Source organism: Bos mutus, chromosome 25 (genome assembly GCF_027580195.1).
Source record: "Bos mutus isolate GX-2022 chromosome 25, NWIPB_WYAK_1.1, whole genome shotgun sequence".
Lineage (NCBI taxonomy): Eukaryota > Metazoa > Chordata > Mammalia > Artiodactyla > Bovidae > Bos > Bos mutus.
In genome coordinates, this window is record NC_091641.1 from 34,302,910 (window position 1) to 34,326,169 (window position 23,260).

The window sequence follows — 23,260 nt, forward strand, 5'->3', positions numbered from 1 at the left end:
TCAACCTCATTAATCTCTTGGTGTGGACCAATACGAGTTAAGTTTAGTGCTCAATTTACATGCTTTCCCCAGAGGTAAAATGATATAAAGACGCTTCTGAAGGCGCTACAAGTTACTAATTCATTCCGAAGGCTGTATAGGGGGTTAATCCCAACTGTTGCATGTAGTTATTTTTGTAAATATCCAACCAAGAAAGAAGATTTTGTATGTTTTTGATAATTGCATGCTAAAGGTCATAATATTTATAGTCTAGAATTTCTTTGACCATTGAAATTTCCTAGTCACGTTTCAAATTACTGCATAATGCTTAAGCGTAACATTTTCTGAAAGCCAAAACTTTCTCTTCCAGTTGCTTGATAATGTGGAAAACAAGATGAAAGGCACATGTGTAGAAGGCACCATACCTAAATTATTCAGAGGCAAGATGGTGGTATGTGATGACCAGTTTTAAACAATGATTTGTGTAAAAATGTTTCATTGTCCGTATTTTGACGCTTAATGCTTAAGCCACCTTATTTTCCTTATTTGTAGTCTTATATCCAGTGTAAAGAAGTAGACTACCGGTCTGATAGAAGAGAAGATTATTATGATATCCAGCTAAGTATAAAAGGGAAAGAAAAATAGTAAGTTCTGTGTACATATAGCACAACCTTTTCATAATTCATTGTAATGCTTCATTGATGCTAGTGGTTTTTATTGAAATACACTATAGAGAATGGCCCAAATGACGAATGTATCTCATGAACACAGACAGATAACCCCACTCAGGCCAAGAAACTAAAACGTTTGCTAATTAAGGAAGACGTTGGCCCTTTGCTGCCACTGCCTGCCTCTCCTCCCGGGGAACTCGGCTTCTAACATCCTTTGCTGGGTTAGTTTACAAGGACAGAGCACATAGGACATAGTCTTGTAATTGTCGGTTTGCTTTCTCTCAGCGTTGCCTCCGTGCACTTGTGACAGCAGTTACCTGATCGTTTTCCTTGCTGTGTAGTATTCCGCTTTGGGGATATAACACAGGACTTTGCAAGCCATTCTTTTTGAGCTTAACAGAAGCAGCCATTTATCCCTGCCACCCCTTAGCAAGGTGTGAACACTTGTTCCACATCCAGTTAGTCATCAGGATGGTGGAAGATGGTGCTGTCTTGGGTTTGATTTGCATTTGCCTAGAAGTCAGGGAGAGTTCACCTCTTCAAAAGCTCATTGGTGATTTGGATATCTCCTGGAACGTGTGGAATGTCGTTCACGGTAACTTGATGTCCGTGTCTGCTAATCCTATGATTTCTGGATCTATCTCCGTCGACTCGTTTTTCATCACGGGCTGTGAGTTCCAGCCCTGTTGCCTGTCCAGTTGTCTTTCATCAGATGCCAGCTGTCGTGATTTTTATCTTGTTTGTGTTGGCTGTTCTTCACCTCTGTTCTGGGGCACATTTCAGTTATATGGAGATAGTTGATGCTTTCGAGGCCTATTTAAGCGTGGTCTCTTGCTGCAACTGTGGGGTTCAGTTGTCCCCACAACTGAGGCAGTATCTGGCAGGTTTTCTGCCCGAGGTCCCGTCCCTGTGGGGCTTTCTCACTGTGGCTGCAGAGGGCAGGGCTGTTCCAGGCTGGGGTGAGCTGTGGGGACTGACCCTCCCTGGTCAGTGCTCAGCAAGGCTCTCGGAGAAGCCTCAGCACATTGCCTGCGCTCTCCTGGGCCCTCTATCCTGCAGAGGCCAGCTGCCTGGGGCCTCTATAATCCCCACACTCTCTGCAATTCTGGGGTTTCCCTCCTCAGCGCTGCCACCTGGAAGGTCCAGAAAGTGAGCTGGGGCCTTGGAGGCTCACGGGGGTCCTGCACTGCCTTCACTCGGCGTATGAAAGAGGTTGTTGCCCTTGTAATAAGGTCCAGTGCGGGGGGCGCGCTGCTTGCTCCGCATCACGACCACCGTGCTGCTGCTTCCTCATGGCCTCTGGACGCTGGGCTGGGTTTTGGGGCTCTTCCCGCATCTGGGGCTCACTTTTTTTGCTCTTGCCATCTAGCCATTTGTTTAACAGAATTTCATAATTGTGAAATCCAGTGTTTCACTCTGCTTTTTGTGCCTAAGAATGCCTTCCCTGAAGTCATCAGACAATTCTTTTATCTTTTCTGTTGATCTCCAATCCACCCAGAGCAGTTCCTTTCTACTTGGGGCCAATGTGGCCCTGAGGTGTTCTGCCTGCCCCTGTCAGCAGTGAGCCCTGTGTATCTGTGTAGGCCTGTTTCTAGACTCTTGTGCTGGTCCATTGGCTACCATCCTTGGATGAATTCTGGGTTCTTCCTTTTCAGCTTTCTGGTGGTATAACTGATGCAATCATAAAGGGTTAACAAGTATTCATCATGATTTGATGTGCATGGATATTGTGAGGGAGTTACTCCCTGTCTAGTCAGTGGACCCATCCATTATTTCACTACCATTTATGTTTTAAATTTAGGGGGTGAGAACACTTAGGTTCTAGTGTTCAGAGTTACACGTGGCCGCATTCTCGGCTGTTTCTAATGTTGCTGATGTTGTTATTAATAAAACATCCACTCCATGTTATCATAAGACAAGATAATGTTGTAAGATATTACGAAAAAGCCAAACAAATTTTCTGGCCAACTCAGCAGCACCCTGTTTGCTTAAGAGTGTACACATTTCCCTGGGTCAGTGAAGGCGCAGACCTGGGAGTTCGTGTTCACGGCTGCGGTTGTTGGTATGTTCGTTCCTCTCTGGCACCTGAATTGAGCGGTTGGCTGTGTTATAATCGAAGCTTAAGTGATAACTTTGGCTGACTTTCCTCCCTCTCTCTCCTGAAAGTATTTGAATCGTTTGTGGACTACGTGGCGGTAGAACAGCTGGACGGGGACAATAAATACGACGCCGGGGAGCACGGCCTGCAGGTAACTGAGACTGTGGGCTGCTGTCCCCTCCGGTCCTGGTGCTCTGTGTTCAGACCCCGCGCTTAACCACGAGCTGGAGACCTCCTAGAGTCTGTCCACGCGCTGCTGGTGTGGAGCGCGCAGAAGGATCGTGTTTCTCAGTCTGGACGTGACAGCAGAGAGCTGGTCTTGTCGCTGGTGCCCGGCTGGGGAGGCCGTGGGCAGGAGGTGGCTGAGCCTCCTGTGGATTGGAGGCGTGGACTGTCACCCGACTCCCCTGCCCCTCCCACTCCATCCTATGCTGCCCCTGACTCAGCGCGTCCTCGGCACTCTCCTGTCTCTCTGGGGCACAGGGAGAGCTGCTCAGTCACTGGACTCCACTTTTGGTGGCTGGTGGCGATGGTGCTTGGCCTGCCTTTCTTGCTAGTTTTCTGAGAATCCTGACTTCCAGCGTGAGGAGCGCGTTTCTGTTGTTGCACAAGCGCTCGGTGTCCCCGCCTCTCTGCCACTCGGCCTTGCAGGAACTCCGAGGGGCCCTGAGGGTGTGACCCAGCCACAGTCTGCGGTCACAGGGTGTGGCCTGCGGCCTGTGCAGGCTGCCGGTCAGGCTGCTTGGTGGATCAGCAGCGTCCACATGGGTCCAACCACCCGGCCCCGTAAATCTCAACCGACTGGCTCAGCTAATTCATGAGTGTTTCAGACTGCCCCGTGTTTACCAAGCTTGCTAAAGCAGTGTGTGTGCGAGTGAACCCGTGTTGCAGTGAGCCACAGACCTGCTGTCCTCCTACCGGGTCAGGCCACTCGGGGTGCTAGGGTGTAGATCAGGAAGTCTCTTAGGGAACATGCTGCTGTATACTTAGGAAACACAAGTCACAAGAAGCGCCCTTACCCACACTGAATGTTTTAGAGTCTGGGTGAGCAGTATGTGTATTAGAATCAGAGTCTCTGGAGACAGTGGCCAAGAAACAGGAGCCTTCTGTTATTCTCCCGAGTGGCCCCAAACCATGCCCTTCCTTTGCGTGGCAGTGGGTTCCTGGGTTTTTGGTTTTCTTCCCAGAACTGCCCTGTTCTCTAAATACGAGAATGTACATCAGAGAACCTTGCCACATAGGTGTGGCTGCTTGTGGACACCCGTTCCTCCAGGTGGGCGTTTCCTCACGGGTGTTGGACCTAAGGTTCACAGCTCAGAAGGAAGGGCTGATGGCCTGGTGGCGGCTGGATTCGGCCAAGGCTGCTTTTAGTGAGGAAAGAGCTGGCCGAGGCGGAGCGGAGGTGGGGGAGTGAGATGGGGGCTGGGCAGGGGCCGTGCCAGCGGGCAGGGGACCTTGCTGTTAGCAAGAGGGAGTGTGTTCAGAAGTGGGAGTGGACGGCCAGCACTGACGGCCCCGGGAACCAATAGTGCCCACAGGCAGCTTTCCTCTCTTCCTTTTGGTTTTCTCACACTCCAGAATTTCAGAGTCTAATGACTGTGTTTCTAGGGCAGCAAGCGAGACTGCGACTTGGTTTCCTTCCCCGTCCTTGTCACTGGGCAATAAGATAGTGTGATGCAGACTGAGAGGAGATCTCACACGTAGAGCATTTACAGGCCCCCGTACCTGTCTCCCCAGCAGACGTCCCCTGCGTGTTCCCATCCTGCTGTGAAATGCTTTGGTGGCTGGGAGAAGTAACCAGAGGCGAACTAAACCTGCGTTTCTTTTTCAATGTTCAGGAGGCAGAAAAAGGAGTGAAATTCCTGACGTTGCCCCCAGTGTTACATCTGCAACTGATGCGGTTCATGTACGATCCTCAGACGGACCAAAACATCAAGATCAATGACAGGTAATCTGGAGTGGGCTCGTGAGACTTAAGATTGGCCCAGCATCCTGGCTCGGGAGTAGGCTCGGTGGCTTGTTAAAGTCTTTGTATTCTCGCTGTCATCTCTCATTTGTTTAGGTTTCCCCTCTGCCTAGGTGTCCCGAGACAGACACCTCAGGACAAACTTTTCTGGGGGTGGAGGGGGGCAGTGCACTGGGAGGCCGAGCCTCACGGCACGTGGCATCTTCCCCGACTAAGGAGCGAACCCGTGCGCCCTGCACGAGGAGCGTGGAGTCCCAACCACTGGGCCACTGGGGAAGTCTGATCTCACTTTTGAAGGGATGGCTTCAGGGGCTGTGAACCCATGTTTGCTGCGCAGGGAGCACCTCTGTCTATCCTTAGGCAGATGATGCCCCGGGGCGGGTGCTTTCTGCTGCTCAGGCTCTGCTTGCCCTAGAAGTGGGGCTCGATATCCCTGTATTACTTTACCCAGGATTCTCCAATGGCTTGTTGTCTCTGGGTTCCTATCGACTTGCAGAATGTGCTGGAATTATCAGGGCTGCTGGTGTTGGTGGGTGTGCTCCCCCCGCCGCCCCATGTGTTTTCTAGGCCCTTAAAGCACCTGTAAAAGTTTGGTACCCCACACAGCTTCATCTGGTTCAGCAGACAGAACTCGGACCGGTGACTCTGTACCCCTTGGTCAGAGGGTACTGCCTGATAGTAACCGGCCTCCTGGACGTTGGCCGGTCACTGTCGGGGAGGGCGAGGCTCGACCACGTGGCCCGCAGCAGCCGGGCCTGCTAGTCCGCCCTTGCCCCTCACCGCGGGCCCTGAGATGGCGGAGCTCCAGACCAGCGGCCCGCAGGCTGGTCCACCCTGCCGCGGAGCTTTGTGGGGCCCTCACCTTGGTTTTCTTCCTGTTAGAATCAGTTGCCGACATTTTTTCACGTCATGAGCTGTCACATGGAAGTCCTGATTTCTGGCATCTGAGGCTTGATTGGAGAAAAGTGCCTGCAGAGTACTTGGTACATTGCATGATGCCGGCCCCGAGTCCCTGAGGGCGGTGTGAGGTGGGCTCTGCCTCCCACCACAGTCCTCCAGGAGATACCCACTCCCTAGAAAAGGCAGTGTGTTTTGTCGCAATATCCTGGAATTAGGGGATTCCGGTCAGTACTCTGCAGGCATTTTTCTCAAATCAAGCCTCAGATTTTTGTCAATGTGCGAGTCCTCTGAAGGAGTTCTGGGGACCTTGCATGTCAAATTCCCTGCCCTCTCCACATAACAAGGAGCCAATGAATTAGAGAGCCTGGTAGCAAATAAAACCTTACAGTGAAGTATCTTACCGGAAGTGAAACCTGGATTTCTCTTTAAATGCTTTTTTTGTTTTTAAATAGGTTTGAATTCCCTGAACAGTTACCACTTGATGAATTTTTGCAAAAAACTGATCCTAAAGACCCTGCAAATTACATTCTTCATGCGGTCCTAGTTCATAGTGGAGATAATCATGGTGGACATTATGTGGTTTATCTCAACCCCAAAGGGGATGGCAAAGTAAGTCTGGGTCCGGGGGTGGGGTGGTCAGGAGGCTGTGTGGGAATTCAGTGACGATGGCTTTAGATTTGGCGTTAGCGGCGAAGGATTCCTTCTTGGCCTCTGACGTGCCTACACATTCTGATCTGTGTTAACTGCTGATACTTTCAAAGTGGATTTAAGTTGTGATAGTCCTTTATATATACAATCTTAGTATCAGACATTGGATCTGACAGGATCCCTTTACGTCTGATGCTTATCATCTGTGGCCCTCGAGGGTGGGGCAGCGACTGATGCTTGTTCCCGCGTGTGCCATGTATAATGAATGCTCTGGCTTTGCCTGGTTCACGTGGATCCCATCACGTAACCTTCACCAGGCGGAGCAGATGCGGGTCTGGGGGGTCTGTGTCCACGCCCAGCGAGGAACAGAGCAGGCTGAGCCCTGCTAGTTTAGGCGGGGACCCCCACGGCCAGGTGCAGAGCCTGCAGCCGAAGGCGTTAGTGCCCGGTGGACTGAGATGGAGCCTGAGCTGAAGCTGGGCTGATACCTGAGCACCTTATAAAAACTGTCCGTGGGTGGATGTCAGCAATTTCCCCGGAGTTTGGGACGAGGAAGGCGAGAGCGCTGGCGAGTTTCTGCAGGTCGCCCGTGGCAGAGGATGTGTTTCAGGGAAACGCCACCTCCTCCTCTGTGTGCCTCACCCCTGTTGTTCCCGTCACAGTGGTGTAAGTTTGACGACGACGTGGTGTCCAGGTGCACGAAGGAGGAAGCCATCGAGCACAACTACGGGGGCCACGACGACGACCTGTCCGTGCGGCACTGCACCAACGCCTACATGCTGGTCTACATCCGCGAGTCCAAGCTCAGTGAGTGCGCCGGGCGCCTGCCCTTGCCGGGCCAGCTCCCCTCCGGACGGCGGGCGGACGCGTGCAGCTTGCCCTGCCTCCTGGCCGCCTGGGAGCAGCCGGCATGGGCCCGTGGGTTTGGATGTGGACTGAGGGTGGAGAGCGGCGCTGCCCTAAAGAATGGCTTTGTTTGTGCTGGCGTAACGCACAGAGGTGAAGGCAGGTGCCTTTGTCCCCCAGGTGAGGTTTTACAAGCTGTCACCGACCAGGACATCCCTCAGCAGTTGGTGGAACGATTGCAGGAGGAGAAGAGGATCGAGGCGCAGAAGCGGAAGGAGCGGCAGGAGGCCCATCTCTACATGCAAGTGCAGGTCAGCCTCCAGCTGGCACGGCAGCTCCGCAGACCTGGGCTTCCTCCCGAGTACGGTGCCAGGGCAGGCGAGCCCCGTGAGCACACAGCCTAGGGGACGCTCAGGCTAGTCCCCTGACCGTTTGGAGTATTCTTACCAATTCAGGGGGCGGCTTAGATGGATGGGAGAGGTTCTCAAGCTGCCAGAGAAGGCAGCGGTGTGCGAGCGTTCATGAAACGGGCAGGGGCCTGGAGAACAGCGGGTGAGCAGGGCCCGGGAGAGTGCTGTCGGGGTAGGCGAGGGCTCCTGTTGGTTCATGATTTAGTTGCAGTTAGAAAACAGGCAACTGTAACAAGTTGACTGACCATCTGGGTAAAAGGTACGTGTGCATCCTGGCTTTATAATTGGGGATTCTTACCCAGGTGAACTTGCAGTTAAAGCTTGCAGATAAGTTTAGACTGGCTGCATAGAAATGTTCGGTTTGGTCTTTTCTAAATAAATGAATATCTGACTTCATGCTTGGTCATTTGGGGTTTCTCTGCGTGGGGCTTCTGAAGAAGGCAAAAGACGAGTCGCTCTTGCTCTTAGCGTTAGAACCTTGGCTTCCGTCTGTGTGGCCTGGTTCTGTTCTGCCTTTTGGGTGTAAACCCTGGCCTGTGTTTCCACGCCTCTTGGCAGATTGTCGCAGAGGACCAGTTTTGTGGCCATCAAGGGAACGATATGTACGATGAAGAAAAAGTGAGATACACTGTGTTCAAAGTGCTGAAAAACTCCTCGCTTTCGGAGTTTGTCCAGAACCTCTCTCAGACCATGGTGAGCGCGTGTCCCCCTGCGGGTGGTCCTCTCCCTCCTCCACCCCCGCGTGTGGGTAGTCACCCCCGGGGCCGGCCCTGCTGGGCTCCTTCCCTTCCAGTTGTGCCCTCATCGGCTCCCCCTGCTGCCAGCGCACCGCCGCCCACACCCGTGGGGAGAGGTGTCAGCATCACTTATCCCCCTTCTAATCATAGAACCATCACCTTGATGTCAAATGAGATTACAAACTGATTGTGCTTCAATTAATTGAACTCTGAATATTTCCAGGGATTCCCGCAAGATCAGATTCGGTTGTGGCCCATGCAGGCGAGGAGCAACGGCACCAAGCGGCCAGCCATGCTGGACAACGAGGCCGACGGCAGCAAGACGGTGAGCGCGGCCAGCGGCTGGGCTGGGCTTGCGCGGTGCACGCTGCGGGCCCTGCTGTGCGGCCTGTGGCCCAGGGGCGAGGGATTGGACTTGTCAGTTACTCAAGTCTCTCTCAGCCATTTAAGTCTCCTAAACCCGGCCTCTCTCGGAAATAGATGATTGAGCTCAGTGATAATGAAAACCCCTGGACGATATTCCTGGAAACAGTTGATCCGGAGCTAGCTGCTAGTGGAGCCACGCTACCCAAGTTTGATAAAGATCGTAAGTGCCCCCCTCGCCCAGCCTGGCACCCCCAGAGGGCAGAGTTAAGTCCTGGACCATCGTTCTAAACACAGGGCTAAGCATTTTCTCACAAAGAAATCTCACTAGTCCCCAGAATACTCGTTAACATCTCTATGGTCAGGTCAAGTCAGACCGACTATGGGCTGTAGTATCTGGCGGGTGAAGAGAAGGTGGCGGCCACTGGTCATGTCCCCTGCTCTGCTGCTCTGCACGTGACAGGGGACGGAGCAGGGTCACTCTCAAGGGCTGGCAATAAATACTTGGCACTTTGTGGGCCATGACCCTCTGCCTGCCATTGAAGCAACCAAGTGGCCCTGCTGCAGCACAACTTTATTTACAAAACAGGTGGGTCTGAGTGTGCTCTTTTGTATTCCTTCAAGTGGTCACTTCTCTGGCAAAAACGCAGACACAACCCTGAACAGGTACCCCCTGGTAGCTAGTGAGTTTAGGGTCTCGAAACTAGGTTTCCTACGTTCTCTGCACTTTCTCTCATCTTCGCTGCTTCAAATGCAGCGCCTCCTTGGGGTTCATGTTTGAAATGACGCTCCAGTCCTGGGCGCAGCCTCTAAGAACCCTTGTGGCACGCAGTAACCACCAGTGCTCCATGCTGTCGGTTCAGTTGTTCCTGAAGCTTACTGTGGATATGTATTAGCATTGCACTGACTGGAAGATCCCAACACAGCCTGTCTGTTAACCCTGCAGATGATGTGATGTTATTTTTGAAGATGTACGATCCCAAAACACGGAGCTTGAATTACTGTGGGCATATCTACACACCAATATCCTGTAAAATACGTAAGTCTGACTGCAGTCGCCTTCCGAGCGGGTTTTGCTCAAGTCGCCACATGTCGCAGCCTTGGATTCCTTATTTTTCTTGAACCTAGGTGACTTGCTCCCGGTTATGTGTGACAGAGCAGGATTTATCCAGGATACTAGCCTTATCCTCTATGAGGTTTGGATCCTTATTTTTCTGTAATCCTCTTGTCGGTGGTGGTTTGGGAAGGACAGGTCCTGTCTGTGTGGCTCCCCTGAATTTGCAGTGTGAAGACCACAGCCAAGTGGGGTGGTGTCAGGATTCTCTCTGTCCACTTCTGACTGTCCCCTCTGGGTGTCCATGATTATTATTAAAAACGTAGAGCTGATGGAATTGGGTGTAGAGGAAGGACATTCAGTGTGTGGTGGTATTAAACACTGGACAGGTGTTGCGTTATAACCATACCGTTTCTTTCACTGCAGGAAGTTAAACCGAATTTAACAGAGAGAATTCAGGACTACGATGTGTCTCTTGACAAAGCCCTCGATGAGCTAATGGATGGTGACATTATAGTGTTTCAGAAGTACGTACCCTTTGAAGGGCTTTTCTCTCTTTGCACGAAGATCCAAAGTCCTGGAACCAGAAAACAGATCACCTCTAGACCCTGAGACACGTTTTGTTTGATGTTGGCAGCGTGTTGAGCCTCTTGAGTTTGGGAGTTAGGGGTGGTGAGCTTTTTCTTCACTGAATGGTTTTAGTTCCTAAAAATGGCGACAGTGAGCGTGATAACTATTTGCAGGGGGACAGAGGTCTTTATGGAATAGCGAAAGTGTTGTGTTTTCCTGAAAACATGAAATTCCTTAGCCTGCACCTAGTCGGGTAATCGCTTAAGTCTGTCTGCTTGAGAGCCAACAGGTGTGTGGTCTGAAGGCAGCCTGGTGACACAGCCGGGCTCCTGCGGCCTTCTGGCTGGGCAGGACAGTCCTGGACCCTGGCCACGGGGAGGCCACCGCACACGGGGCCAAGAGTGGGGCAGCAGACTTCTCCTTAAGGGCCAGGCAGTGAGGACTGTAGGTTTAGTGGTGACGGGCTTCCTTTGAAGGAAAGTGCCAGCCCACCGAGCCCCGGTCAGGGAGGGGACCCTGCACAGCTGGCAGGGTGGGCCCCGCCGTGCGTCCTGAGGCCTCCCCCTTGTCCAGAGGGCACCGTTGTGTTTCGGGAGTGAGATCAGGCGTGGAGAGCAGCTGCCCTATGCCGCTCAGGGCACACCTCTGTCCGCGGTGCCCTTTTCCTGGTGGCCGGGCAGGCTCCCGGCTTCGGGAAGCGCTGGCCTGAGTTCACATCTGCAGCGCTCGTGCCCCTGTTGCTTGGGAGACGGCGCCTTTTTAAAACAAGCGAACAGTGAACCTTGGCCTGGACTTCGATCGTCTGTGTTTCTCCCGCTTCCCCAGGGATGACCCCGAAAACGATAACAGTGAATTACCCACTGCAAAGGAATACTTCCGAGACCTCTACCACCGTGTCGATGTGATTTTCTGTGATAAAACGATCCCCAACGATCCCGGATTCGTGGTGACGCTGTCAAACAGGATGAATTATTTCCAGGTATTGGATCAAACACTCTTCCCTTCAGATTCCACACCAGGAAGACTGCCTTCTTACGTTAAAACTGTCTTGCCCATGAGGCTGTGCAGTGGATTTGGTTCTGGGGGAGGGGTTACTATCCACTGTCTGAGGAAGTTCCTGCTCCAGGCTGGTTGGTGTTGTCGGTGCCAGAGGACCAGAAGCAGTTGTCCCCTGACTCCCCCGCCCCCAGCCATGTTCTCTTCAAGATCCTCCCTACCCCTGGCATAAGGTGGTTTCAGAGATCATAATTTTAACAGCAGCTTTGCTTCTGTTTTAATATGCGGTGTGAGCTATTAAAATCGTCTAAAGAAAATATAGACGTCCCCATTTAAAGTGAAAAGTGCTTCTAAAGTTCTTCCTCAGATATGCTGTTCCCGTGGATACATACTAAGAAATATAGTTTATTCCTGTTAAATAGTAAATTTCTGGGGCATTTAAATTCTGGCAGCTTATGCCCCATTTTTTAAGAACATTAAGCAGTCAGTCAGTGCTAAGTGCATGGGCCTGGCTCAGTCTGCTCTGCGGATGGAAGCCTCACTCTCTGCTCCCCCCCAGGTGGCAAAGACGGTCGCCCAGAGGCTCAACACCGACCCGATGCTGCTCCAGTTCTTCAAGTCTCAAGGGTGAGCCACATGCGCAGATGCCCGCCGTCGGGTCCTGCCTGCATGCTTCCCGTAGCCCATCCGTTAGTTAGAGCCCTCGATGGACACAGCTCACAGCCGGCCACCTCGCCTTGCCTAGTTTCAGCATAGAATTGTCACCACTCACATCTTGAGCCCACTGTTCCAAGGCGTCAGAATAGCTGGCAGCCTTGTCTAACGCCAGCCTTACTCTAAAGACCGCACGCCTCCCCTCCCGTGTTCTGGCTGGGCCCGTCCCAGCCGGGACTCCGTGTACCGTTCAGAGAACGTTCACGTGTGACAGACGCAGGACTGGGGACCAGGGATGGGGGCCACGAGCAGGGCGAGGGGGCAGGGCGGAGTTTGCGTTGATGCTCACTCCCAGGTGTGTGTTTCAGGAAATGAACGAGCCTGTACTGACGCACTGTTTTCTCGTGTAGTTACAGGGATGGCCCGGGCAACCCTCTGAGACATAATTACGAAGGGACTCTGAGAGACCTGCTACAGTTCTTCAAGCCCAGGCAGCCCAAGAAACTGTACTACCAGCAGGTACGCGCCCGAGCAGCAGACCGTGGCCACGGAAGCCCCGGGTTTCTGTTGGGGCGGGCCTACAATGCCTTTCTCTTTTCTTAACAGCTTAAGATGAAAATCACAGACTTTGAGAACAGGCGAAGTTTTAAGTGTATATGGTTAAACAGCCAATTTAGGGAAGAGGTAAGTATTTTCGTGATATGAAATTTTATTCTTATTGTGGCTTGTTTATTGTTTCTCTCTACTTAGGCCTTGAAAAACTCCTGGTAACAGGGTCAAAGGGCTCCCCTGGTGGCTCAGCAGGAAAAGAATCTGCCTGCAATGCAGGAGACATGGGTTTTATCCCTGTGTCGGAAAGATGCCCTGGAGAAGGGAATGGCAACCCCACTCCAGTATTCTTGCCTGGAGAACCCCGTGGACAGAGGCGCCTGGTGGGCTACAGTCCATAGGGTCACAAAGAGTTGGACACGACTGAAGCGACTAAACAACAAGACCTTGATAACTGAAACAGCCAAAGAAAGCTCATAAGCCACTGCGTGTGTTAGAGACCCTGCCCCAGAGTCTGAGAACTAGATGGGAGGTGGGGTGAGCTCTGTCCTCCCCCGGCCCCCGGGGCTGCAGCGGAGTGACGGTGTGACGGTATCGGGGACTGCTGTCACCGACGGGGACCTGGATGCTCGGCCCTGGGGCCGGCAGCCTCTCCTGGCACCTTGCAGGCACCCTGCCCCGTGTTAGGTGGCTCTTCTGGCAAGTCAGACCCCTAGCCGTTCGCCTCTCTGGCCCCACTGGGTAGAGAGGGACCTGGAGCACACGGCATCAGTGTTGCCCGCTGCGTGCCCTGTCCCAGTGAGGACACAAGGTCCACCCTGGGCCTTGTCCTCTGTCTCAGCGTTGACAACTGGACAGGCTCTTAGTGACTGTTCGGGGGAGAAATTCTGAGGAGCTGTCCTGGGAACCGTGAGCTTTTTGCCTCAACATGGCCTTTGATAGATGCACAGCGCTGTGGGGTGGGTCCCAGGCTGGGCGGGTGGTCTGCGTGAAGGTCGGTGGGGAGGTGTTGGAGCTGAGTGCACAGGCCCCGCATGTGTCGTGGTTCCCCTAAAGCCTTGATCTTGTCATTTCTTAGGAAATAACACTATATCCAGACAAGCACGGGTGCGTCCGGGACCTGTTAGAGGAATGTAAAAAGGCTGTGGAGCTCGGCGAGAAGGCATCAGGGAAACTTAGGCGAGTATTTCCCTAAGGTGGAGAGGTTGGGGTGGCCCCAGCCCGACCCCACCATTGCCCCCGACGCATCATCACTGTACTCAGCTTTTCTGTCCTTGGCAGCAGTTTATTTAAATATTTCATGGTTTTTCCCTCCCTAATTCTTGACACTAATTAGCAGCAGTGCAAAGGGAAATTCAGGCAGAAAAAGCCAAGCAGAGAAGAGTGAACTCAAGCAGAATGATCAGCTGAAACTGGAAAACTTGGGGCTCGCTTGTGTTGGGGAGATCGGGTCGCTTCTCCTCCATTTCTCTCATGTTCGGGCCGAGGGAAGAAGCACCAGATTTGATGATCAGTTTTTATTTCCGAGAGTTGGGTGCGGTTCTTACCACTTGTCTTTTGGGCAGCACAGAGGATGAAACAGTCTTTCGGGCTGTTGGTCCCCGGAATGTTTTCTTTGCAAAATTAACAGAAGAATGAGGCCTTTATTATCTAACGAGTGAGAAGAATATCACCAACCCTGCTTACTCTGGAACCATTGTGGGAAAGGCCTGCACAGGTCCCTCCCCGGGCCCTGGCCTGAGGGTCCCCTTCAGACTGGCCTTCCCATGCTTTCCTAGGGGACCCGTGGCCAGTGTTCTGTCTGCTCCCCACGGATACCTGCTTTTGACACTTCAGATCTTCATAAGGACAAGCAGATCTCCATAACTTTGTAATAAAACCCTTGTAGAAAAGCATTTGTTGGTTTTTCCCCATGAGTTTGTATTTTCTTCCTTGCTTTGCACAGGCTGCTAGAAATTGTAAGCTACAAAATTATTGGTGTGCATCAAGAAGATGAACTATTAGAATGTTTATCTCCTGCGACGAGTCGAACGTTTCGAATAGAGGTGCGTGTTCTCTGACTGCAGTGGAGGGCGGGGGTTGGGGAGTTGGGAGGGGGTTGCTATGACCTGGTGGGAGGTGGGGGCCATGGCTTGTTCAGGTAACCAGCGACTCCCAGAACATGCTGCCATCCCTGGGGTTAATTCTCCCAGGTTTTGAAAATTTAAATGTTGATAGAGTAGACCTGACCTAAAAGCTGCTGTTTCAAGTGTCCGCTTCATTTGGTGACATGAGTACGTCCATATTGTTGGACAGTTGTCACCGCTGTCCATCTGCCCCCAAGGCCCCCGCCCCACTCCCCCACTCCCAATGCCTCGCTTGTTCGTGCTTAGAAATTTATTTTAGTGGTGGGTCACTACGTCTAGTCAGAAATTATCGAGCCCTGTTAATTGTAAAGCGGCTGAGATTGCCCCAGTAGCTGCAATGATTCACCATTTAGTTTCTTAAAACTCGGTGTTTTCTTTGAGGTTTAGATCTTTCTTCTGACTTTAAACCCTCATCATTCTCATGAGCCCCTAACGTGACCTTGTGGCAAAAATCTGCCCTCGCTTCCTTGCTGGAGGAACGAGTCAAGAGCTCGGGATTAAAACGTGCAGCGCTGTGTTGGCCTCAACCGAACGTCTGTCCACTGTGTGTGTCCCCAGGAAATACCTTTGGACCAGGTAGACATCGACAAGGAGAACGAGATGCTCATCACGGTGGCTCATTTCCACAAGGAGGTGTTCGGGACGTTCGGGATCCCGTTCTTGCTGAGGATACACCAGGTGAGGTGCCCTTCTGCCGGCTGCTGGCCGCCCCGGGTCCGCCCGCCTGGTGAGCCGTGTGAGCATACGTGCCCTTTGTGGTCCGCAGGGCGAGCATTTCAGAGAAGTGATGAAGCGGATTCAGAGTCTGCTGGACATCCAGGAAAAGGAGTTTGAAAAGGTACACGCTTCTTGGAAACCGGCAAGTCATTTGTCGGGTGGGATGCTAAAGTCTTGACTTTTTTTTTGCCCGCGGTGTGAGTTTCGCTGCTCTTTGGAATTAACGCAGTTTTCTGGTTTTGTCTGTCAGTTTAAATTTGCAATTGTGATGATGGGCCGACATCAGTACATAAATGAAGATGAGTATGAAGTGAACTTGAAAGACTTTGAACCTCAGCCTGGTAAGAGCCCTCCCGCGGAGACGCAGGCCATCGGGGCCCAGGGGGCAGGTGGCCCTGGGTTCGAGGGCCAGGCCTCCCTTTCCCGGCTGGGGAGTGAGCCTCGTTCTCGTCCTCTGCGGAGCAGGGAGGGACAGCAGCCTGCCTCCGGTGACTTTGGTGGGTGTCACACGATGGCAAATGGGGTAGCACCTGACAGTGCCACGCGGGGAGCCAGTGACCTTGGTGGGGTGCAGGGTCCCGGCTGTGGGACCCATGCTGCCCAGGAGGCCCCTTGACCTCTCCTGACCCCAGGGCCCGAGTGCTGGCTCAGTGGTCTGACTGTCTCCTCTCCCCACCAGGTAACATGTCTCACCCTCGGCCGTGGCTCGGGCTCGACCACTTCAACAAAGCCCCGAAGAGGAGTCGCTACACATACCTTGAAAAGGCCATCAAAATCCATAACTGACTTCCTCCCCGGGGGCGGGCGAGGCGGACCGCGGTGGGTGTGCCCCTTACCAACAGCCGGGAACTCTGGTGCGTGAGCACCACCCCACGTCTTCAGCAAGAGGATTTGCTGCTGGTGTTAATTTTATTTTGTTGAGGCTGTTCAGTTTGGCTTCTCTGTATCTATTGATTGCCCTTTTTGAGAAAAATGAAGGTGTTTTTATAAAGCTTGGATGCCAATGAGAGTTATTTTACGGTGACCACGATGCCAGGCGCTGTCAGCGTGTCGGGGAGCGGCCGGCGGGCGCGGCGCTGGGCGGGCGCGGCTGACCCCCTCCCCGGGGCCCGGCCGCCAGCCCGCAGCTAGGAAGTCTTCTGTTTAGGCTCGTCTGACGTCTTTCCCTCAGTTATACTTTCAATGACCTTTTGTGCATCTGTAAAGGCGAAGCAGAGAAACTCACAACCTAATAAATAGCGCTCTTTCCTTCACTGGTGTCCTGTCGCCCCTTCCTGGGTCTCCCCGGCTGCCTGGGTCTTTTTAATAAACTCGTCTCCCTTCCGTCAGCCCCCGCGTCCCACAGCCCGTTTGCAGAGCGGATGCACTGAATACAGGCTTGACCAGACACTTTGGGGTCTTTTTATTCAACTGAAAAAAAAAACACTGTTCAAATCCAATTAAGGTGTACTATGCTGCCTCTGGGCAAACCTAATGATCTCAAGAGTTCATTCAAGCAGGTGAAAAAATTATAAATAGACTCGTCTGCTTCAAATGGGACAGACGGAACCAGGAAAGGAGGGCCTTTTAGCTAAGAGGGTATGCCCACTGGTGTTCGCAAGCTGTTGACTTTGTATAAAAAAAAGTTAAAAAAAAAAAAAAAGTTAAATAAAAAAAAAAAAAAAAAAAGGAAAAATGAGATTGTATATTTAATGAATGAACATGTACAATTGACCATGGGGAGGAGGTGGTGGCTTCTGTCGGGTGACTCTGAGTGGCCCCCACTGATGTTGACATTCATCGTGTGTGGCTTTCTTTCAGTCCGGCCGTTTCCTTTGGAGCTGACGCCAGCCGCGTGTCTAGTTTTGAGTGCAGTAAAAATAGAATCAGCAGATCACACTTAGTTTTCATCCTTTTCCAGTACTTTTTTGTTTGTTTGTTTCTGTAGCAGCAGTGTACACCAACTCTTCCTGTATATTGCCTTTTTGCTGGAAAATGTTGTATGTTGAATAAAATTTTCTATAAAAATGATAATTCAGTGAGTTGACGTGGAAGTTGAGGGAGCCATCAGCTCTCCTTGCAGGTAGGCCCGGGGAACATTTAATCACTTCATGGCAAGGTTTTGGGCGTTCTTGCCTCCTCTTCCTCCTCCTGTGGAAGCTTAAGAGATTGAGGTTTTCCAGGCAGGAGTCTAGTGCACTAAGATGACCGTAAATACGGGAATGGCCGAAGGTGTGGTCCAGGGGGAGGTGGCCTCGCGACCCCCACCTGACACAGGGTGTCCGCTGGCTGCTCTCCACCTGGGGGAGGGCCTTCCTGCCCGGGGCCCCGCAGTGACCATAGATGGCGCTGTCTTCTGCAGAAAGTCACTCTCTGGGTGCGCAACTTTGAACATTTATTAACGTATTCGGGATTTTCTGGTTTTTAGGTTTTGGCCGATGGTAGATGATGGTCTTGGGTCACTGAAACTTACTCCCAAGTTATTAGAAGGCTTTTCTCAAAGGCCATTTCACAGTGTGGGTGGTCAGCACACATTGCATGCGATTCTTTTCCATTCCCTCCCAGCCATAGCCTTGAGTCCAAGTTCATAAAACCGATGGGGGTAGCGGGGGCAGGGTGGGGCTGAACCTGAAAATAACTCCTCGTTTGGGGACCCCAGAACCACAGTGTATCGTTCTCGAGGGGCTTGAGGTTCCTGTTACTACCAGAAGCAGTACAGTGGGACAGTCTCCTTGATTAGAGGAGCAAACTGTTTGCAAACATCCATTTCAAATGTCAAGGTCAAACCACAGATCCCTCTTGCGAGATGGGCGATACTGGCATTTCCTCAAATAGGAAATGGCAACCAACTTTAGGATTCTTGCCTGCAAAATTCCGTGGACAGAGGAGCCTGGCAGGCTACAGCCCATGGGGTCTCAGAGTTGGACAGGACTTGAGCGACTGAGCGTGTGCTGGCATCTCTGCCAGTCTAGGCCTTGGCGTCCTGACCACTCACTGCCCGGTAGAATGACCTAAGTCATGGCGGGTTGGGGGATGCTCTGTGCCCCTGCCCAGGGAGAGAGCCACATGCCCCCAGTGTCCACTGAGTATCTAAAATGTGGCTGAAGTAGCAGAAGGTGAATTTTGATCACTGATTTAATTTTTTTAAGTTTATTTGGCTGAGTCAGGTCTTACCTGTGCCATGTAGGATCTTCCAACATGGCATGGGCTTATGTTCCTGGTGGTGGTGGTGGTGATTTAGTCGGTAAGTCATGTCCAACTCTTCCTACCCCATGGACTGTAGCCTGCCAGGCTCCTCTGTCCATGGGATTTCCCAGGCAAGAATACGGGAGTGGGTTGCCATTCCCTTCTCCAGGGGATCTTCCCAACCCAGAGATTGAACCTTGGTCTTCTGCATTGCAGGTAGATATGTTACCCACTGAGCCACCAGGGAACAATCAGGCCAGAGTCCCTGGTACTGCAAGGCGGTTTCTTGACCGCTGGACCACAAGGGAAGTCCCTGGTTTAGTTGTAAATCGCCACATGTGACTGAGGCGTCCTGACCACATTTTCCTCGCTTTGTGTGGTGACGGTAAGATGAGCTCCTTGGAGCCGTCTTGAGTGAGTATATAAAGCCGTCATTAGTGCGTGAGAGTTTTCTTGACCTCCTCATTAGAGGAAGCCGTGGGGGCGTCCAGGGGCAGGGTGGGAACCAAATGAAATAAGGGCCCAGTTCCCCAAGGTCCTCCTTCAGCACCTCGTGCCCTCTGTTAACTTCTAATGAGACCTGGAAGCAGGGTCCCGGGCACCTTGGGGAGCAGGGTGATCAGAGTGGTGTCTGCACGTTCAGAGGCAGGGTCCCTTTTCAGCAGAGATCTGAGAGGTCGCTGACCTGCTAGCGTTGGAGGGGGGCTGGCAGGCATCATCAGTGGAGGGATCCCGGGTGGTGTGTGTGCAAAGTCTCTCAGTCGTGTCTGACGCTATGGACTGTAGCCCTCCAGGCTCCTCTGTCCATGGGGTTCTCCAGGCAAAATACTGGAGTGGGTTGCCATGCCCTGCTCTAGATCTTTCCGACCCAGGGATTGAACCCGCGTCTCAGGTCTCCTGCATTGACAGGGAGATTCTTCAGCACTAGCGCCACCTGGGAAGTCCCATTCACAGCAAGATAGAGCCAGTTTGATACATGTGCCGACTGCAGTATCCTCGCCTGGAGAATCCTGTGGACAGAGGAGCCTAGCGGGCTCCATAGGATCGCGAAGAGTCAGACACGACTGAAGTGAGTCAGCTCGCATGCAGAGTTCATGAGATGCTGTGGGAGAGAACCTGCACTCAGAGCCCCGTGGAGCCTCGCCCGGTCCCTTCCCCACAGCAGAGAGGCGGCCCTTCATCCGTTCAGACCCGGCGCTGCGAGGGTTGGGGCTGCTGTTGGGCTGGTTCGTTCTACCCCACCCCGTGCTGGGCAGGCGGTGGATACACGGGGTGGCAGCGAGGCCGCGCTTGGCTCTCCTGACCCTACGGTACCTCTGGCAGGAAGCTGTGGGAGGCATCCCCAGTGCCCGCCACACTGTGGCCCTGTGTTGGGGTGGGGGTGTTCTTTGTCTCGTCTCTGGGGGGCCATGTGGTTGGGAAGACCTGAGCAAGGGTCCTGATACCGGCTGTCACCACTGAGCACACCACATGCCAGCAAGGAGGCGAGTGACCAGGACAGGGAGTGAGTGAAGCCCCCTGGCTGGGCACTCGGCCTGCTGAGTGCAGAGCCGGCCCTGAGACCCACACTCTCTGCCACCCCTTTCTGAGTGCCGCCTCCCTGCTAGAAGGAGGGGAACCCCACTTTAAGATGAGAGCTTTGGGAGAAAGGGGCTGGGCCAACCTCCTCTGCCTCCCCCAGCCTGAGCCCCGGCCCCTCCTGGCCGGCCCCGGAGGTCGGTTCAGATGAAGAAGGAGCTTGGGAAAGCCTCAGGGAGAGAATGGGGTCCCATGCGCCCCAGCCTGGGTCTACAGTGAGGTCTGGGGACCCAGAACCAAGGCGTGGGACATCAAGGGGTGGGACTTCCCTGGTGGTCCAGTGGTTAGGAATCCACCTGGCAGTGCCGAGGATGCAGGTTCGATCCCTGTTTCGGGGACTAAGATCCCGCATGCCTTGGAGCAGCTAAGCCCACACACCACAACTAAGACCCAATGCAGCCAAATAAATATTAAAAAGCAACAAAATAAATAAACTAAGAAGTGGGAAGGGTGGTCTAGGTCAAGTCATTCAACGCAGTGAGTGAGGAGGCTCTGGGATGATGGGGACTTCAGGGGCTGGGCCAAGGGGACAGCCTGAAACCCACTGAACCCACCTGTGCACAGAGTTTGAAGCTGAAAAGTCTGGATTTTTTTTTTTTAAGTTGACACTGGGCAGTCTGAGTCAGAGAGGCCTGGAGTGGCTCCCTGGGCTCATGGAACACTGCTGGGGAGCTAGGCAGGGCCTCGTGGGTGGACCATGGGGACTGAAGCAGGCCGATCAAGGAGGGTCCGGGACACCACCCACAGCCGGCACTGTGATGGCCATGGGACTGAACGCTTCTGCCCATGGACCTCTCTGGAGGTCCGAGCAAAACCCAGCAGGTTGCCTGATGGGTGCAGAATCAGACCGCCGGCTGGAGCTCTGCAGATGGGTCTGGGTCCAGGCCCGGTTCTGGCAGAGCCAGGCAGGCCCAGTGACTCTGGGCTGCCTGGCCTGGGTGCCTCTGTGGGGCTGTGGGCCTCCAAACCACAGATTGACCACGTCCTAGCTCCACACCCCTTCCTCGGGGTCGTGGTGGCCCGTGAGCCCGCCTGGCCTCCCTGGTGGTCAGTACACACAGCTGGTCCACTTGGTGCCCCCCATCCTGATGTATTATGAATGAGTTGGTTCTCAGGGCTAGATGCCTAGTTTGTGTCAGATGTTTCATCTTCATCTTTATATATATACACACACACACACACTTTTTTTTTTTTTTTGGCTGCACTGCGTCTTCATTGCTGCATGGGCTTTTCTCTAGTTGCAGCGAGCAGAGGGCTACTCTCCAGCTGGGATGTGTGGGCTTCTAGTTGCGACAGCTTCTCTTGTTGCAGAGCATGGGCTCCAGGGTGACGAGCTTCAGTAGTTGCAGCTCAGTAGTTGTGGCCCCCAGACTTCAGAGCACAGGCTCCGTAGCGGAGGCAGGCGCATGGGCTTAGCTGCTCCTCGGCACGTGGGATCTTCCCGGATCAGGGATCCCCTGTGTCTCCTGCATTGGCAGGTGTATTCTTCACCACTGAGCCACCAGGGAAGCCCAGATGCTTCATCTTCTAACCTTAAAAATCTTAAGTCCCAGGGGCTTCCCTGGCGGTCTGGTGGTTACGACTCTGCGCTTCCTTTGCGGGGCGGGGGAGGGCATGGGTTCCATCCCTGGTCGAGGAAGTTCTGCATGCCTCCAGGTGCGCTGATAAACAGATGGGTCCCCGTTTGGGTGTGGAAGCCAGCTTCCCGTCTGGCAGCTGGTGCCACTCCCAGAGTTCAGGGCTCTCCCGGGTTTTCCGGGGCATCTTGGGGGTCCCCAAGATGGGGGGTTGCCGCCAGCCTCTCCGGGGAGGCTGACACCCAGATCCAGAGAAATCCGTCCCCTACGGGTCCTTTCCCCCTGCTGGCGTGACATGCTCCACCAGCGCCATCCCAGCAGCGCCAACCACCTGAAGGCCGCACGGTGCTTCCACGCCAGCTCACCGGCCACGTCTCCACTCTCCACACAGGCCATCCCACCCTGGCACCTCTTCTGCCTGTGCAGGAGCCTCGGGCCGGCAGAGCTGAGGGTCCAGCTCCCCGTCTGGTCACTGGATCCAGACTGGCCGTCTCTCGGCCTCAGCTTCTGCATCTGCCTTCCCAGACGGTGCTGAGCAGGGACGGAAGCAGCTGCCACCTTTTGGTGAATAAGCCATAGCTCAGTGACCATCCCACCTGACTACTCGTCCTCCTCTGCCTCTTAATTCTCCTGCTTCTGCCCATTCTCTAGCAAATTCCTTTTAATTGAAAAGAGGAGTGAGTAATATTTGTTATAGTTTGCAAAACTGAAAATATGCCTTCAGGGGATTCCCTGGCAACCCAGTGTTTAGAATTCTGAACTCTCAGTGCCAGAGGTCCTGGTTTGATCCCCAGTTAGGGAATTAAAAATCTCATAAGCTGTGCTGTGTGGCCAAAAATTAGAATAATAATAATAAAGACATGGGGAAATGCCCTATGATGCAAATTATTTTTTAAATTTATTTTTAATTGAAGGATAATTGCTTTACAATATTGTGTTGGTTTCTGCCAAACATCAACATGAATCGGCCATGGGTATATATACATCCCCTCCCTCTTGAACCTCCCTCCCACCTCCCACCCCATCCCAGCCCTCTTCATTGTCACAGAGCACCAGTTTGAGCTCCCTGAGTCATACAGCAATTTCCCACTGGCTGTCTATTCCTGGGTCGGGAAGATCCCCTGGGGGAGGGCATGGCAACCCACTCCTGTATTCTTGCCTGGAGAATCCCATGGACAGATGCGCCTGGCGGGCCAATGTACATGTTTCCATGCTAAGATAGAAATTCTTTTTTAAAAAAATCCCTTCATTCATGTGACGTTCAGCCCGTGCCCCACTTGGCCTTGGCCCCAGGCCAGCAACACGGTACCCAGGAGTGGCCCACTCAGAAGCCAACTTGGGACCTTTTTACGTCCTAAGCATTTGCCAGATTCCTCCTGCATAGCTTCCTTCACAGGACAGAAAAGCTGCTCTACTGTAGCCTCGAGGGAATTTAAGGGATTTAAAGGATTAAACCTCTTGTTGGGGACTGGGCACAGAGATTTGGGAAGACTGGTTCCCTCATCCCAGCTCCCAAAAACCCACCTGTCCCTGCCAGGACCTGGGGTCACCGGGGTCTGGGGAAGTGACAGAGACCCAGGAGCCAGTGATGGGGCTGGAAGGAATTGGTGGGGAGAGAAGGGGGCAGGCACGGAGTTGCAGGAGAGGCCAGGGACA

The 23,260-nt window shown here is 53.0% G+C and overlaps 1 protein-coding gene across 1 annotated transcript in view; it reads left to right on the top strand.

Annotated features, from left to right (window-relative positions):
* USP7 (ubiquitin specific peptidase 7) overlaps positions 1–16,537 on the top strand; it is a 53,806-nt gene extending 37,269 nt beyond the window's left edge. Inside the window, 23 exon segments of the mRNA XM_070362984.1 lie at positions 350–430; positions 532–634; positions 2,817–2,899; positions 4,587–4,696; positions 6,067–6,223; positions 6,925–7,069; positions 7,289–7,419; positions 8,077–8,211; positions 8,479–8,580; positions 8,736–8,841; positions 9,565–9,657; positions 9,747–9,814; positions 10,099–10,199; positions 11,068–11,221; positions 11,798–11,865; positions 12,303–12,411; positions 12,499–12,576; positions 13,520–13,620; positions 14,387–14,486; positions 15,126–15,245; positions 15,334–15,405; positions 15,535–15,625; positions 15,964–16,537. Coding sequence (XP_070219085.1) covers positions 350–430; positions 532–634; positions 2,817–2,899; positions 4,587–4,696; positions 6,067–6,223; positions 6,925–7,069; positions 7,289–7,419; positions 8,077–8,211; positions 8,479–8,580; positions 8,736–8,841; positions 9,565–9,657; positions 9,747–9,814; positions 10,099–10,199; positions 11,068–11,221; positions 11,798–11,865; positions 12,303–12,411; positions 12,499–12,576; positions 13,520–13,620; positions 14,387–14,486; positions 15,126–15,245; positions 15,334–15,405; positions 15,535–15,625; positions 15,964–16,070 — 2,415 coding nt within the window. The 3' untranslated portion in view covers positions 16,071–16,537.
* Positions 16,538–23,260: the final 6,723 nt, after the last annotated feature.